The sequence below is a fragment of the Panthera pardus genome, unplaced genomic scaffold (assembly GCF_024362965.1).
Source record: "Panthera pardus isolate Hobbes unplaced genomic scaffold, ASM2436296v1 HiC_scaffold_6, whole genome shotgun sequence".
In the NCBI taxonomy this organism is placed as follows: domain Eukaryota; kingdom Metazoa; phylum Chordata; class Mammalia; order Carnivora; family Felidae; genus Panthera; species Panthera pardus.
This window is the reverse complement of record NW_026526991.1, coordinates 16,018,907-16,035,825: the sequence shown is the minus strand read 5'-3', so window position 1 is coordinate 16,035,825 and position 16,919 is coordinate 16,018,907. Positions and strand designations below refer to the sequence as shown.

Genomic DNA, 16,919 nt, shown 5'->3' with positions numbered 1-16,919 from the left:
TGCAAGAAATAATGGTTCACCTGGCAGTGGTGGAAGTAGTTAGACGGGGTCAGATTCTGGATGTGTTTTGAAAGTTGAACAAGACGATTTGCTGGAAGTTGGATGAGGAGAAAGGAGAGGAGGTGATGATGCTAAGGTTTTCGCGTGAGCAGTAGGGTGAACAGTGATGGTTGTTAGTGGGGTGGGCAACTAGGGGAAGGCAGGTAAGGAGATGGTATGGGATCGGGGTTCAGGTTCACGTATATGAACCTTGAGATCTTACATGGCATCAACATGGGCATGTCAGGTAGGTGTTTGGATATAAAGGACTAGAGTTCAGGGGAATGGTGGGTACTAGGGATACACATTCAGGACTCACCAGTATATTTGTGATAGATCAAGCCACAAAACTGAATAATAGTTAACATGAATAAAATGCTTTCTATATGCCAAGCACTTTACCTGTATTAACTAATTTGATCTTTGTGACAACTTCAGGAAATTACCCCCCATTTTATGGATGAGGAAACTGAGACACAGAGAGGTTAGATCACTTGCCTCCATAACACAACTTATAAGTTATGGAGCTGGGACTCACCCAGGTGGTCTGTGTGCACTGTTCATACTCTTATCCACAGTATTGCACTGGGTGAAATTACCTGGGAGTGAGTGTAGATACTGAAGGGGCCTGACCTGGAACTCTAGAGCATCTAGAGATCGACAAGAGCAGACGGATCCAGCAAAAGAGACTAGGAACGAGTAGAGCTCAAGAGGAAGGGACGGAACCAGCAAAGGTGGCTGTGAAAGAGCAGCCAGAGAAGTGAAGGAAGCCAGGAGCAGGTGATGTTCTGTAGGACAAGTGAAGAAAGTGTTCAGACAGTGAAGGCATGATCTGCTACGTCATGTATTGCTAGGTGGTCAAGAAAGATGAGGCCAGGGCTTGACCGTGGGTATGACTGTATGAGAATCCTTTATAACCTTGATGGGAGCAGTTGCGATGGACTGGTGGGCATTAAAGTTGGACTGGAAGAGGGGTCAGGAGAGACTGGGAGTAGAGAAAGTAGGACCTCAATGAATCCTCACAGTTACTCAGTTAAGTAGGTACTGTTAGACCCCTTATTTCACAGGGGAGGAAACTGAGATGCCAGATGGTGCACAGCTGGTAAAAGGCTGGCTGACTGATTCCTTCATTGGCAGACTCTTAACGCTGGCTTCTGGGCTGTAATTAACCACAATATAAGGCCGTTAGGTGACCCACCCACCTCATCCCACCCCTCTTGGACGGAGCTTTTCTGTTAAGATAGTCAGTAGGGTAGCCTTAATTGTAAACAAAGCCAAACAAGTGCCACTTTTAAAGGGACTCCAAGAGCCTGAAGCATGTCCGGGGAAGAGGGCATGGGTTACGAAGGGTCACATGAGGAGCCGTCCATGAAGCTGTGTGTATTCTGCTTGGTAACGGGATGCGCCTGGGCGGTGAGCATTGCCTTCCCTGTTGGTATTGAATCAGGGACTTCCGGTTAAGTTCTGCAGGGCAGACTAGGATCCACGGAGGGGGTAGCAGGCAGCCAGTTTTGACATTTATAGCAGCTACAGCTGTTTTAAATTTGGAATGGGCCCCTCTAGTACTAATAGTACTCAGTGCCAGCTATCATTTTGTTGAGCACTTATTATATGCTAAGTCCTTACTATGTGCCAACACTCTGATTAGCCCATTCAAGCCTCACAGTAGCCCTGTGAAACTGGTACTAGTATCACTCACTGTTTACAGATGAAGAAATTGAGGTTAAGGTACTTACCCCAGGTCACTGCTGAAGCCTGGATAACCCAGACATGTCTCTGCCCCAAAGCTTGTACGCTCAACCGCTACGCAGCACTGCCTCTCTCCAAATGAGACACTGATCGCCTTTGGGGGATCTCCAGAGGGGGCGCTAGCACTGAGTGGTGGATATGACTAGATGACTTCCAACCATCCTTCCACAACAAAAATTCTGTGACTTCAGGGCTGTATTGTTTTAGCTCTAAAGGGAGAGAGGGATTAGTGGAAACAGAACCCTGCATAGAACCTGAATCTGAAACCTGAACTACGGTAACTATGTTCATAGCAGTGTTTTCCTTTCCAGCACATTATTGGTTGGTTTCATTTGTGTGCCTGTGTACATGTGTGTGTACAGGTGTGTGCAAATGTCTCCATGTCTCGAATCAAGATAGCTTGTCATTTGGAGCGAATTCCTTAATATTGGGTTGAATGACAGTTTTGATCATCTTAAATGATTTGTTTCTGTCCTTAAAACTCAGGCTTAGTGACCTGCATTTGTACGTTTCACATTGACTTGGATATTTCCAGAGATTTAAGAATAGAATATATCCAGTTGTGCATATAGGTCATTATTGCCCAGCTCTAAATATGTTCCCAGAGAAATCAAGAGTCCAGGAAGCAGAGTGTATGTCAGCTGTTAATTATATCCTCAAGTCACTTTGCCAAAAGTCGGCCACTGTGCCCTAATATCAAAATAAGAGCCTCACAGGCACATGCAGAAGGACAGAAGAGTTGGATTTTTGTGTGTATGTGATTTTTATAAAATAATTATTGGAAAGTTAATAGAGAGGAGTACTGTAGATTTCTGAACTGATTTCAGAAAAGATTTTATTTTGCCAACAGAGAGATTTTATGTAATTGCCTGATCTACAAGTCTTAGGCACTGATTGGTCACATGTACAACATCAACAAGATGACCACATCAGGTCCAACAACTAAATTACCTGTGGAAAGAGTAACAGATTACCCCGAGGGGGCCAGACCACAGGTAATTTCTAAGATACTCAGCAAGAAAAGGTTTTTATTTATTTAGATAATATCTTATATCTGATAAAATATTCTCATAGAACTTCATTTCATGTGATTCTTTCAAAAATCCTACGAGACGTAAATATTTTTCAAAAACCCATGAAACTGCATTGTGATTGTCTTTGCCTGGCACACAAGGCAGTCAAGGACTACTAATGGAACATTCTGAAGATGAGCCAACTGATGCTGAGCGATGGCCTGCCCAAAAACAAGAGCTCCTAATAAGTAGGGGAGCGAGGACTGGAAGCCAAGTCTCCCGCATCCAAGCCAAGATTTAACCAAGCTGCTGCTTTGGCTGCTTTCTTTGGATTTTTCACTTTTGTGTTACATCAACTGGGTTGTATGGCAAGCAACAGAAACTAACTCTGGCTGACTTGGCAAAAAAGGAAGTGAATGGAAGGACGGGGGCAGTTCACAAAAAAAGCTAAAATACCTGAGCCTGAACAAGGCCAGAAACCAGGAGAGCATCAGGAACCTGGGCAGGAAAAAATAAGGGAAAGTTCCCAGCTCCATCATCAGAACCGTTAACGTGTACTTTAAAATGGGCTATCCTTGGGGCGCCTGGGTGACTCAGTCGGTTAGGTGTCCGATTTCAGCTCTGGTCATGATCTCGTGGTTTGTGGGTTTGAGCCCCAAGTCAGGCTCTGTGCTGAGCCTGGAGGCTGCTTCAGATTCTGTGTCTCCCTCTCTCTCTGCCCCTCCCCCACTCACACTGTGTGTGTGTGTGTGTGTGTGTGTGTGTGTGTGTGTGTGTGTCTGTCAAAAATAAATAAACATTAAAAAAATTAAAAATAAAAGAAAGAAAGAAAATAAAATGGCCCATCCTCGAATGCTATAGTCACCCTTCAGGTCCCAGGAAAGTCTGATGGGCATGTGATTCTGCTAGGCCAACCCCAGGGGGTCAGGGGGCTTTCCTGGTCAGGGGCCTCTTAATTGATATTCACAAAAGAAAGCATGGAAAGAGGGAAAATGATTTCTCAAAGAAATCAGTACCAAGGGACACCTGGTTGTCTCAGTCTGCAGAGCATGTGACTTTTGATCTGGAGGTTGTGAGTTCAAGCCCCATGTTGGGTGTGGAGCCTACTTAAAAAAAGAAAGAAAGAAATCAGTACCAAAAGAAGGGAGGTGAGGTGTTGATAGGCATAAAAGAGCGGGTGCCATGGATAAAGGAGCTATATTCTTCTAACTGAAAATCAGGGTAGTTAATCTGAATATTTTCCAGAATACTGAAAAGGGGAGCGATCTTTGCACAACATCGGGGCTCCCATTCACATATTCTGCACCATTCTCTTAGTTTATGTGAATACTGCCTGCTCAGAATTGTACAGGCCTTCCCCCAAATCCAGGATGTGGAGTTGTTGCCTTTTTAGGGGTCACTCAGAGTTCAATCTCAGGTACCAGATTTCATGCTTAGCTACCATATTAGAAGTCAGCAGACTTCAAGGAATTGTATTCCTTGAAGAATCTATATATGACTACGTTCGATACATTCATCTTGGAAGACTCAAATACTAAACTCATTCATACTCAACAGAGAGGTTTTACAGGACATTCCCCTGACTACTATTTCTAGTACTAAATAGCACAATCAGTGGCTCTTACATAATGTAAATATTTGTATGTGTGTTTAGTGTTGATGAAGCTGTATGCGACTTCAACCTGCGTTTACTAGGGTTAGATTCAGTGACTTAGTTGGCCAATCCATAACCTATATCCCTTTTTTAAACTTCATTGGAGTATGCTATTCATGCAATAAAAAATGTGCCCACTTTAAGTGTGTAGTTCTGAGTTTTGACAAAAGAATATGCCCCTATAACTACAACTACAAACAAGATATAAAACATTTCTGTCATTCAAAAAGAACCCTCTTGACCCTTGTAGTCAACCTCCCCCATAAGGTAGACACTGATAAAACTTTCATTATTGTAGATCAGCTTCGCCTCTTTTAGAACTTCATATTAAATGGAATGACACTCTGTGTTCACTTTCTTCTCCAACTTCTTTTACTAAACTAGTAAGATGTTTGAGATTCATCCATGTTGTGTATGTATCAATAGTTTATATTACTGAGAAGTATCCTGTTATATGATTATACCATACTTTGTCCATGTACCTGTTGATGGACATTTGCATTGTTTCTGGTCCTAGGCTACTATGAATAAAGCTGCTGTGAACATTTGTGTACCAGTCTTTGTGTGTGCACATGTTTCCATTTCTCTTGTGTAAACACCTAGGAGTTGAATGGCTGGGTCATTATGTTAAATATGTGGTTAACTTTATAAGAAACTGGTAGTTATTTTCCAAAGTGGTTGTACTGTTTTATACTCGCCATCAATGTATGATAGTTCCAACTGCTTTACATTTTCACCAACACTAGGTATTATCAGTCTCTTAAATTTGACCCTTTATAGAGGGTGTGAAAGTAGTATCTCATTGTGGTTCTAAGATACATTTCACGGATGATGAATGATGTTGAGCATCTTTTCACATGCAAATAGCCATTTATCTTTTTATGTGAAGTGTCCATTCAAATCTTTTGCCCCGTTTTTAAATTTGGTTGTCTTCTTATTGAATTGAAGAGCTCTCAATATATTCTGGAAACAAATCCTTTGTCAGATATATGTATGTGTTGTGAAAATTTCCCCCATCTGTGTGTGGCTTGCCTTTTTCATCTTCTTAACACTAACCTTTGAAAAAAGAGAAGTTTTTAATTTTGACGAAGTCCAAATTATAACATTTTATTTTATTTGTGGATTTAACGGTTTGTCTACAAAATCTTTAGGTATCCCAAGGTCATAAAGATTTTTTTGAATATTTTCTTCTAGAAGGTCTATAGTTTTAGGCTTAGGAATCATTTCAAGGTAATATATTTCAAGGTTCACATTTTTCCATAGGTGTATCTACTTCTAGCACCATTTACTGGAAAAAGACTATCTTTTCTCTCTTAACTGCTTTGGCAACTTTGTTGAAAATCAATTGACTATACATTTGTGGGTCTGTTTCTAAACTCTTTATTCTTTTTTTTAATTGAGGTATAATTTGCATACCATAACATTAATTTTTTAAAGTGTTTAATTCAGTGGTTTTTAGCATAAGGTTATACAACCGTCATCAGTATTTAATTCCAAAAGATTTTCATCACCTTATGAAGAAACCCCATACTCACTACCAGCTTCCCATTCCTCCCTTCCCTTAGCCTTTGACAACCACTGGACTACTTTCTGTCTCTAATCTCTGGATTTGCCAATTATGGACATTTCATATAAATCACATCATACAATGTGTGGCTTTTTTGTGTCTGACTTCTCTCAGTATAGTATATTCAAGATTTACCTATGTTGTAGCACATATCACTTTTTTAAATGTTTGTTTGAGAGAGAGAGTATGCACACAGGAGGGACAGAGAAAGAGGGAGAGAGAGAAATCCCAAGCAGGTTCTGCTCTATCAGTACAGAGCCTGATATGGGACTCTCTCCCACGAACGGTGAGATCATGACCTGAGCCGAAATCAAGAGTCGATGCTTCACCAACTGAGCCATCCAGGCGCCCCTTTACTTCTTTTTTTTTTTTAATTGTTTTTTTTAACGTTTATTTATTTTTGAGACAGAGAGAGACAGAGCATGAACGGGGGAGGGTCAGAGAGAGAGAGACACAGAATCTGAAACAGGCTCCAGGCTCTGAGCTATCAGCACAGAGCCCGACGCGGGGCTCAAACTCACGGACTGCGAGATCGTGACCTGAGCCGAAGTCGGACGCTTAACCGACTGAGCCACCCAGGTGCCCCTACTTCATTTTTTTTTTAAATTGGATTCTATCCTATTCTGTTGATCTATATGTTTTCTCCTAGGCAGTACTACACAATCCTGATACTGAGGCTAAGCCTTGAAATCAGGCAGTGTTAGAGGTCCATCTTTGTTCTTCTTTTTCAAAATTGTTTTGTCTATTACAGGTCCTTTGAATTTCCATATGCTTTTTTAACTAGTTTATCAGTCTCTGCAAAACTGCCAGCTGGGATGGTGACTGGAATTATGTTGAATTGACATCTTAATAATAGTGAGTCTACTAGTTTGTGAACTAGGTATCTCAAATCTAATTTGTTTCAGCAATACGTTTTATTTTTTATTTTAAAAACAAATTTTTTTAATGTTTATTTTTGAGAGAGAGAGACACAGGGTGAGAGCGGGGGAAGGGCAGAGAGCCAGAGAGAGAGGGAGGTATAGAATCAGAAGCAGGCTCCAGGCTCCGAGCTGTCAGCACAGAGCCCGATGCGGGGCTTGAGCTCACGAACCGTGAGATCATGACCTGAGCCGAAGTTGGACGCCCAACTGACTGAGCCAGCCAGGTGCCCCTGTTTCAGCAATACATTTTAGTTTTGGTGTACCAGTCTTGTACTTACTTTGTGAAATTTAATCTCATTTATTTTATGTTCTTTGATGGTGTTATAGATGGTATTTTGTAAGATTTTTATTTTCTAGTATATAGAAATGTAATTGGCTTTTGAATATGCACTTTGCATGCTGAGAACTTGCTAAATTCACTTCTTCTAGTAGTCTTTTTGGAATATTCCTTAGGGTTTTCTGTATCTATAATCACACTGCCTGCAAATAAAGACAGCTTTACTTCTTTTTAAAAACCTGTGTGCCTTTTATTTCTTTTTCTTGCCTTATTGCACTGACTAGGACATCCAATCAGATGTGCAATAGTAGTCTTGAGAGAGGGCATCTTTGCTTTTCTAGGGGAAGAATGTTCATCGTTTGACTCTTAAGTATGATATATGTCATACTTAAGCCATGTCAGCTGCAGCTTCTCATAGATGTCCTTTTCTGTATTGAGGAAGCTCTATTTCTAGTTTGCTGAGAACTTTTATCTAAATAGGTCCCATGTTAAATTTGGTCACATGCTGTTTCTGTATGCTGAAGTGATCATTTTTTCTCCTTTATTATGATAATGTGCTGAATTACAGTGATTGATATTTTTCTTGTTTTTAAAGTTTGTTTATTTATTTTGAGAGAGAGAGAGTGCGAGTTGGGGAGGGGCAGAGAGAGAGAGGGGGAGAGAGAATCCCAAGCAGGCTCAGTGCAGAGATCTCACGAAACTGTGAGATCATGACCTAAGCCAAAATCGAGTCAGATGCTCATCCGACTGAGCCACCCAGGCGCCCCCAATATTTTTCTAATGTTAAACCAAGTTTGCAATCCTGAGATGTTTATCCCACCCCTTATTCATGGTGTATTACTTTGCCTTACTAATACTTTACCTTGCTAGTGCTTTTTTAAGGATTTTTGCATCTATATTTTTAGAAAGAAATCATTCTGTAATTTTCTTGTAATGCCTTTGACTGGTTTTGGTATCAGGGCAAAGCTGGCCTCATAAAATGAATTGAGAAGTATTCCCTTTTCTGCTTTCTGAGTTTACAAGAAACACCTTGCACTGTGGGCATTAGTAAACATTTTACTGGATGACGGTGGGAAAGGAAAGATCGCTTCAGGCCTGGAAGACCAATCAATTTGTCAGTCTGAAGGAGATTGAGCCATTCCCTAAGCCACGGTTACTTCCAGAGATGCTGAAATAAATTGGAAACCTACTGGGTCTCTCACGCCAGACACAGAGAGCAGAAGTTTTTGAGCACCCACCGTGTATTGGTGGAAAGTGAAGTCAGGTGCTGTGTGCCTGGGCCTCCATGGATCCTGGGAAATTCTTAGGCAAATGTGCCTGTAAAGCCATTGCTTGTTCTTATGTTCCTCTAGTAGACTAAGAGCTTCTTGGGTGCAGGGAACATGTTCACTCAACTGTGAATCCCTGACATTAAGTACGGTACCTAGTGTATAGTAGGTGCTCAGTTATCATTGGATAAATGAGTAAATGGAGAGAATTACTGCCCACATGAAAAACCAAGGGTGCAAGTGTCTCCTGGGGTTGACCTTGCTTTTGGAGCCACATAGAATGGTCTGTGTACTAGCTTGTGGGAGTGATAACTCAGCAGATCCCTTAGAGGAAAGCTGATGATGCTTCACTCTAAACTCATGTCCTTTCTGTTTTACCAGTCATACTCCATTCTGGCGGTGGACTAGATCACCTGAGGTGTTTAAACACAGACGCCTGAGCCCCATCTCAGACTGATTAAATCAGAATCTCCAGGAGCTGTGTGCAAGATCTTTTTTTTTTTTATTTTTAGAGCTCCCCAGGTGATTCTAAAATCAGCCACGATTTGGGAAGCACTACGGTACACTGTTGCTTTTGTTTGAGATAACTAAAAGGGCTTTTAAATGTGTCAGCTGTAAATGATTAAGAGTGCAGTATAAATGCTTATTAATGCCACATTGTAATTATACCCATGAAGATTTCCTCTGTCTCTCTCAACCGCCCCCCCTTGGATATCTTTTAAATAAAAGACTGCATGTCTTTTACATCTTTATGAACAGAATTTGAAAAACCCACAACGTTTGCCAACTGAGGAGACACAAAGTTGCAAAGTTCTGGGGTCGTGGTGTTCTAGTGTGGCAAACACAGCTGCTCATAAATTACCTCAGTTCAGGCGCTGGGTCTGAGGAAGAATTTCAGGGTCATTATTCTTTATTTCATTCTCTGGTGCTTTAAAAGAAAAAATCCACACCTGTGTTCATACTGCATTTTTTTTTTAAAAGCAGTTTCCACCTTATAAATTCTACTAAATATACAGTGTTATAAGAAATGTGGTATAAAAAGCCAATTGTTTCTACTGGGAAACCTTAGAACTGGGTTGAAAGTAAAGTGCATGCATGTGCATTTTGGGAAAGGCATAGCTCTAAATCACTCAGGGGGTCCAGGACCCAAACATGTTTAATAATCAATGCCTTTAGTCTAAATACCTTCTCTGCACAAAATTCAAGATTGCGTGTGAGTTGGCTCCTGCCTGCCCGTCCAATACCACCTGCTACCAGTCTCTTCCCCCTGGTTTTCTGTGGACCAGCAATCAGATTTGCCTGTAGCATCCAGAATGTGCCATATTCTGTCACTTTTCTGGGGTTTTGGATGGGCCATTCGCCTGTCCTGGAGTGACAGCTCTGTCCTCTGTCTTGTATCTTCAGGCGTCAGTCCAGAGCTCTTCCTTAGAGTCTGTCCCGGACAACCTCTGCTCTCTCCACTTCCGTGTGCCTTCTAGCATTTATCATGTCTGCTGTAATTGTTAGTTCACAGCTCCGTCTCCCCATCTGGACTCTAAGTTCCTCAAGGGCTGCGCCTGTCTTTTCATTCATGGCCACTTCCTAACGTAACGTCTGTCATGTAGAATGCACACATGGAGGGATCTGTCAGCTGTAGGACAAATAATGTGGCCTCTTCACTTTCAGGTGCTCTTGATCAAACTACAGGATGGATAAAAGAATCTGTAAATGAACTGCTTTCTCTTTCTGAGACGGCTTTAACTCCTGGGGCTGAAAATAGCTCTAAGCCAAGCCTGAGCCCTACACTGGTGCTAAATAACAGTTATTTAAAACTGTTGCAGTGGGATTATCAGAAGAAAGAATTACCAGAGGTGAGTGATTTTTTTTTCTTCCCTCAAGTCTTCCAATATTTTAATTCTTAAGCCAGTCTGTCTAGTGTTGCGTGTGGTTTAATGACTTTCCTGAAATCAGATGAAATGGGAGTTTGGATGTAACATTGCTTGTTTTACATTTTCATGGTATTGAGCTTCCCTTTCTATTTTTACATTTAAAATAAATATGCTAGACACTCATGACAGATGGAGCACGTCTTCAGGAACTGACAGAAAAGCTGAATCAATTGAAAATTATTGCCTGCCTGTCCCTAATTACCAACAATATGGTGGGTGCTCTTACAGAAGGCCTTCCTGAGCTTGCAAACAGGTTAAAAAGGATTTCAGCTGTTCTACTCGAAGGCATGAACAAAGAGTAAGTTCCAATTTTTATCTGCTCATCCCCGTCTTAAGGCTCTGCACGTGTTTCAGAGATGGCACATAACCCTGGACGTCTGCGTGTGATATTCAGGACTGTGCTTTAGGGAAGCTTATCTTACAACTTCTTTTTCTAGAATTTCTTTTGATATCTCTGAAGGCTTCGATGTCCTTTCATAGGGGAGGGAGAGGTCCTTTCCATGACAAGTGCCAGGGTGAGTGTCCCGTTTCCACTTGGGACGGGCATGGACAAGAGCTCTTCTTTGACAGCGCTGTGAACCAAACCCACAGAAACCAGAATTCCGAGCTCAGTGTTCAGAAGGCCCTATCAGGGAGGCTTTCCTATTCAGTTCTGACTCCGTCGTCTTTCTGCAGTGAAATGGTTACCAACTTCACTGATCCAGCCTGCTGTAAAGTCTTCAGGAGTAGTGACCTCCTGTCCTTCAGAGACACTACACAAGTCCGGGGAAGGACTTGTTTTCGCTAAATTCATTTCCCAGTGTCAAACCTTCATTGAACACTAGGATTCCATTTAGATTTTGCATTTAGATCATCCTGGTGGGAATCCTATCCAAGTCAGAAAATTCCTAGTCTTAGTCAATGATCACATGTTTTCATGGGTCTGATATGGGTCAGCTCCTCCTGCTGGTTTCCCTTTCCGGTGTTTTCAAGGCCTTACGTTCTTCCTTCCTGTCTTTGAAGGGAGATGCACCTATCCTGCTGCCCATTACTCAGAAAGCACGTAAATTACCTGATAAAATCCCAGAATATCAAGAGCCAAAAGGAGCCCGAGTGGTTACAGCATCCAGAGTTCTCAGAGAGAGAAAGATTTACCTTAGCTGCATAGTGAGGAAAGGGGAAACCAAGGCCCTGCCCTTTCTGCTGCTTCTGTGCTAAGCATCCAGGCTCATTTACTTCACATTCCAGGACCCAAGACCTGTAATGAAGAGAAACCTCCTCTGGGCTTGCAGCTGGTCTTACCTTGGCATTTCCCCATACCGGGTAACTTACTTTCCAGGAATTTTTATTTATTCGAGAACCCACAGTGCTGCTCAAGTATTAATATAAAGCATATAGCAAAGTGGTTACTGAGAAGTCAGGCTTCAGGTCAGACAGACCAGAGTTTAAGTCCAAGCTCTGCTATTGACTTGTTAGGTGCCCTTGAGCAAGTTCCCAAAACACTCTGAGCCTCATTTTCTCATTTGTAAAAAGAGATAACTGTGCCTGCTTACAAATGTGAGACACTAAGATGATTCCTTGTGAAGTACTTAGGGAGGTGTCTGGCCCATGGCAAGTACTTGGACAATGTTCACTGTTAATGGCCTGTTGTCAAAGCATCTCCTGTATACATGCTTTGCTTTGTTTTGTTGAATCTCCCACCTCCACCCCCGTTCTCTCACCCTTTAATTCCAACTTTGCATGTAGTTATCTTAAAGACCTTTTCTAGGGGCGACTGGGTGGCTCACTTGCTTGAGCATCCAGCCCTTGGTTTCAGCTCAGGTCATGATCTCATGGTTGTGAGATTGAGCCCTGCAACAGGCCTCCATGCTGCATGTGGAGCCTGCTTAGGATTCTCTCGCTCCTTCTCCCTCTGCCCTTACCTCACTTGCATTCTCTCATGCTCTCTCTCTCTCTTAAAAAATAAAAAAACAAAGACCATTTCTGGACAGCAAGAGACCATTTTTAATGATCATTCCTCAATAGTGTGGACCCAACACATGCCCTTTCTCATTACCTCTTTTTTTTTTTTTTTTTTTTTTTTTTTTTTTTACTTTTTAAGTAACCCCCTACCAATTACTGTTTATGATTTTCTGGACTCTATGTATTTGGGATTTTTGATTGGTTACTTGAAAGTAACAGTAGGAAGGAGCTTCTTATCTTTGATCATGAGAGGTCAAGAATTTTAGGTAATTTGTCATTATGGTATTAATCTCTGAATATCTTCATTTCTTGTTTTTGATTGGTGTTATAGATGCACTGTTCAGGCATGGATAAAGGAATTGACTTTACCTCATTGTATAAGCATAGGTTTAACAACAACAAATCAATGAATAAATCCAGTCAGACCCCAGGGTTTATTCTAAGGAGTAAATAGGTAATTTATTTTCCTTTTTGATGGTCCTGCATGAAAACGAGGATGCAGACTTCTTTTCAGGGACCACACTTTTCTGAATGCTTTCCCAACTAAACACTACCTACAGAATTGAGTGCTTTAACCATTTAAAAAATCTGCTGCATACAAAGGTTGGTGTTTAGGAGAAGTTACCATATTCTAAGTTCGTGCTAATGGAGGTACTTATTGTCTGTATAAATGAAAAGTGATGGACATTTGAAACAAGTTGGTATATTAAAAATAAATAAAAACTGATGAGCAGAAAAAGTGTTACTGATGCAATTTGGTTTTGTTTTTTAGGACCTTTAACTTGAAGGAAGTCCTGAATTCTATCGGTGTTCAGACTTGTGTTGAGGTTAACAAGGCCCTGGTGGAGAGAGGTTTATCCATTTTAAATGCTGAGATCCAAGCTAATCTTATAGCTCAATTTTCAAGCATTGAAGAGGAGGACAATCCTATCTGGTCCTTGATTGGTGGGTCCTCATGTTTTTATCGGTTTCTACTTCGATTCCAATTTGCTTTAACTTTATCGTTTTGACTAGTGTCAAGTGTCCGTTACGCTTTAGGCATAAACAAATTACCCGTTCCTTTGGGAGAATACATATTAAAAATATAAAGAAGGAGTTTGTACTTTCAAAGGTTTGGGACTCACCGCTTCTTCTGCGTGTATATGTAATAGAGGGGGGGGGGGGGCGGTTGTTCCAGAGCCTTCTATCTTACTATCCAGCCAATAGATTTTTTTTTTCAATATATGAAGTTTATTGTCAAATTGGTTTCCATACAACACCCAGTGCTCATCCCAAAAGGTGCCCTCCTCAATACCCATCACCCACCCTCCCCTCCCTCCCACCCCATCAACCCTCAGTTTGTTCTCAGTTTTTAAGAGTCTCTTATGCTTTGGCTCTCTTCCACTCTAACCTCTTTTTTTTTTTCCCCCTTCCCCTCCCCCATGGGTTTCTGTTAAGTTTCTCAGGATCCACATAAGAGTGAAACCATATGGTATCTGTCTTTCTCTGTATGGCTTATTTCACTTAGCATCACACTCTCCAGTTCCATCCATGTTGCTACAAAGGGCCATATTTCATTCTTTCTCATTGCCACGTAGTACTCCATTGTGTATATAAACCACAATTTCTTTATCCATTCATCAGTTGATGGACATTTAGGCTCTTTCCATAATTTGGCTATTGTTGAGAGTGCTGCTATAAACATTGGGGTACAAGTGCCCCTATGCATCAGTACTCCTGTATCCCTTGGGTAAATTCCTAGCCAATAGATTTTTATGGGGAAAATAACATAATGCTACCAGTAGTGTTAAAATCCTAGATCAGGGGCACCTGGGTGGCTCAGTCGGTTAAGAGGCCGACTTCGGCTCAGGTCATGATCTCGCGGTCCGTGAGTTCAAGCCCCGCGTCGGGCTCTGTGCTGACAGCTCAGAGCCTGGAGCCTGTTTCAGATTCTGTGTCTCCCTCTCTCTGACCCTCCCCTGTTCATGCTCTATCTCTCCCTCTCTCAAAAATAAATAAAATGTTTAAAAAAAAAAATCCTAGATCAGTGCAACAATCCAAACCTGGCAATATGTTCACAGAAAGCAGGTACCAGTTCTTCTGTGAGCTAGGCTAAGTGAGCTGAGGCCTCTTTTTTGGGTCAGGCTTGAAAGAGACAACGAGTAAATGAGTAAAGAGGCTATGGAGCTGGCAGGCATGATTTGGGGCTTTTTTTTTTTTTGTGCTTGATTGCCAGGCAAGTGACTATTTCAGTGTCAGATCGTGTTGGTGAGTTGGGAAAATGGAGAACGCATCAGTGAGGACTCTTTCTGTGACCTGTGACAGAAGTGAACTAGCTTGAGCAAGAAGGAAGTGTATTGTCTCATATAAACAACAAGAGCAGAGCAGGACTGGCTACCTATACAGCTTAGTCGGAGCTCAGGCCGTGTCACTGGCATTGGTTTCCCCACCTCCATCCCTCCGCACTGCCCCCTTCGGGCTGGCTGTCTTCACAGATAGACTCTTTCCATCCTAGCAAGACACCTTCAGCTCTAGCCTGCATCTTTCCACCTTGGAGTCCAGAGAAAAACAAGGTGTTCGCTTCCCTGTTAACTCAAAGAATGACCCCAGAAATGAGTCTCATTAGCTCCATTTGGCATGACTGTACATCATGTCATGTTCTTGAATCTGTCACGGTGGTCGGAGGGGAAGGAACTTGAGCCTGAGACGTGTGTTCATTTCCTAGAACCAGAGTGAGTCCACTTTCCTTGTAACACCTGGTCTGAGAGTAGGGAAGAGATGATTTCCCCCAAACAGAATCCAGGTGCTATGGCCATAAGGAGGGGGGAGAGGATGATGTGGGGCACAAAGCAAGTGTCTGCTACAGAGAGTGAAGAACAAAGACCAGAAGGAGGAAAAGAGCACAGAATGGGAGCATACTAACATTCTAGGACTAATTTGCAAGTTTTCAAAGTACAACACTGACTTCCCTAAGCACACAAATACTTGTTATTATTTATTTGAGGCTCTCACATAGTTTCTCTCATCCTTACCCACTAGGGACATAGAATGCTGGGATCTAGGCCCCTTAAAGCTCAAGGCTTCAACCCCTCCCCAGAAAGGAGCAGTGCTGGGGAGCAGCACCGTGGGCTACTGGGAGGTGACTGTGGACGGCAGTGACAGGCACAGCATAGCCGCAGCCACCTGTGGCTGAGCCCTTCCCTGCCAACTCGTGTCTGTCCTCACAGCCCGTGGTCTCCAGCAGAACAGCCAATACCTGGGAGATTGTGTTCCTGGGAGGAAGAGGGGCAGGCTGTCTGCAGTCTCTTCCACGTGCTGCTAGCCCCCACTGGTGTGCAGGCCTCGTGAGGGTGGGACGCATGTCTCTCCTCTGCTGTATCCCTGTACCAGGCTGGACTCAGAGATGACATTTCATAAGTACAGTTGACCCTTGAACAACACACGTTCGAACTGAGCAGGCCCCCTTGCATACAAATTTTCTTTAATAAATACAGTACAGCACTGGAAATGTATTTTCTCTCCCTTAGGATTTTCTTTTTTTATAAACTTTTTAAAAATGTTTATTTATTTTTGAGACAATGCTAGAGACAGAGTGCAAGCAGCGGAGGGGCAGACAGAGGGAGACACAGAATCCGAAGCGGGCTCCAGGCCCTGAGCTGTCAGCACAGAGCCCGACGTGGGGCTCGAACTCACAAACCATGAGATCATGACCTGAACCGAAGTTGGACGCTTAACCGCCTGAGCCACTCAGGCACCCCTCCCTTAGGATTTTCTTAACATTTTCTATTCTCCAGCTTATTTTATTGTAAGAACAAAGTGTATAATACATATACAAAATACATGTTAGTCAACTATGTTATCAGTAAAGTTTCTGGTCAACAGTAGGCTATTAGTAGTTGGGCTTTTGGGGAGTCAAAAGTTAGATGCCTAGTTTTGACTCCATGGTGGGGGAGGGTCAGTGCCTTTCATCCCCATGTTCAAGGATCCAGTTGTTTTGTGGAAGGGGTGAGGGCACTGGGGACTGAGACTGGGTGAATGTCTCTCATGTAACCAGCTGGTTGCAGACTAGGGACTCTCCCTGAGCCAGTCTTACTCTGGAGCTCATATTCTTAACTACTCCTGGAGGGCACTCCAGTCAGAACTGGAGCCCTGCTACTGGTTGGCATGATGGCCAAAGCATCCAGGTGTCCTCTGTGCCTTTGCTTTGGATAAGGGAAGTACTTGTAGTTTCAGAAGGGAGAGGGAAGCTGGGATGCCCCAGCTGGATGGCCCCACCCCACGGTGGCCTCTTAATATCCAGTAAAGCACCTTTTTTTCCCACTCAGCTATCCCCAGTCCAACTTTCCTGCTCTTTTGCAAATGCTCTTTTGCATTTTTCATAAAAAATGAAAGCATTTTTTAACCTCAAAGTATCATCGCCTAGCAACTCAGCTGACTCACGTCAAGGTCTCTTCTTCAATCCTGGAAGCCAAGGGCACGCCTTTGGCAGGGACTTGGTTTGGCTGCTCCTAAGTGGACAGACGCTTCTGTCATTTTCGTCTTGGCCTCAAAACTGACTCGTCCATAGAGGAGACAGAGCCACTT

At 42.5% G+C, this 16,919-nt stretch overlaps 1 protein-coding gene across 2 annotated transcripts in view; it reads left to right on the top strand.

Annotated features, from left to right (window-relative positions):
* Window positions 1-16,919, top strand: part of TCP11L2 (t-complex 11 like 2) — a 41,614-nt gene that overhangs the window by 19,967 nt on the left and 4,728 nt on the right. Inside the window, exons 7-9 of one of the 2 annotated variants that reach the window (XM_019446666.2) lie at window positions 10,153-10,337; window positions 10,532-10,713; window positions 13,129-13,301. In XM_019446666.2, the coding sequence (XP_019302211.2) occupies window positions 10,153-10,337; window positions 10,532-10,713; window positions 13,129-13,301 (540 nt within the window). Of the gene's footprint in view, window positions 1-10,152; window positions 10,338-10,531; window positions 10,714-13,128; window positions 13,302-16,919 lie in introns of those variants that run through there. The other variant, XM_019446668.2, reaches the window with a different exon arrangement.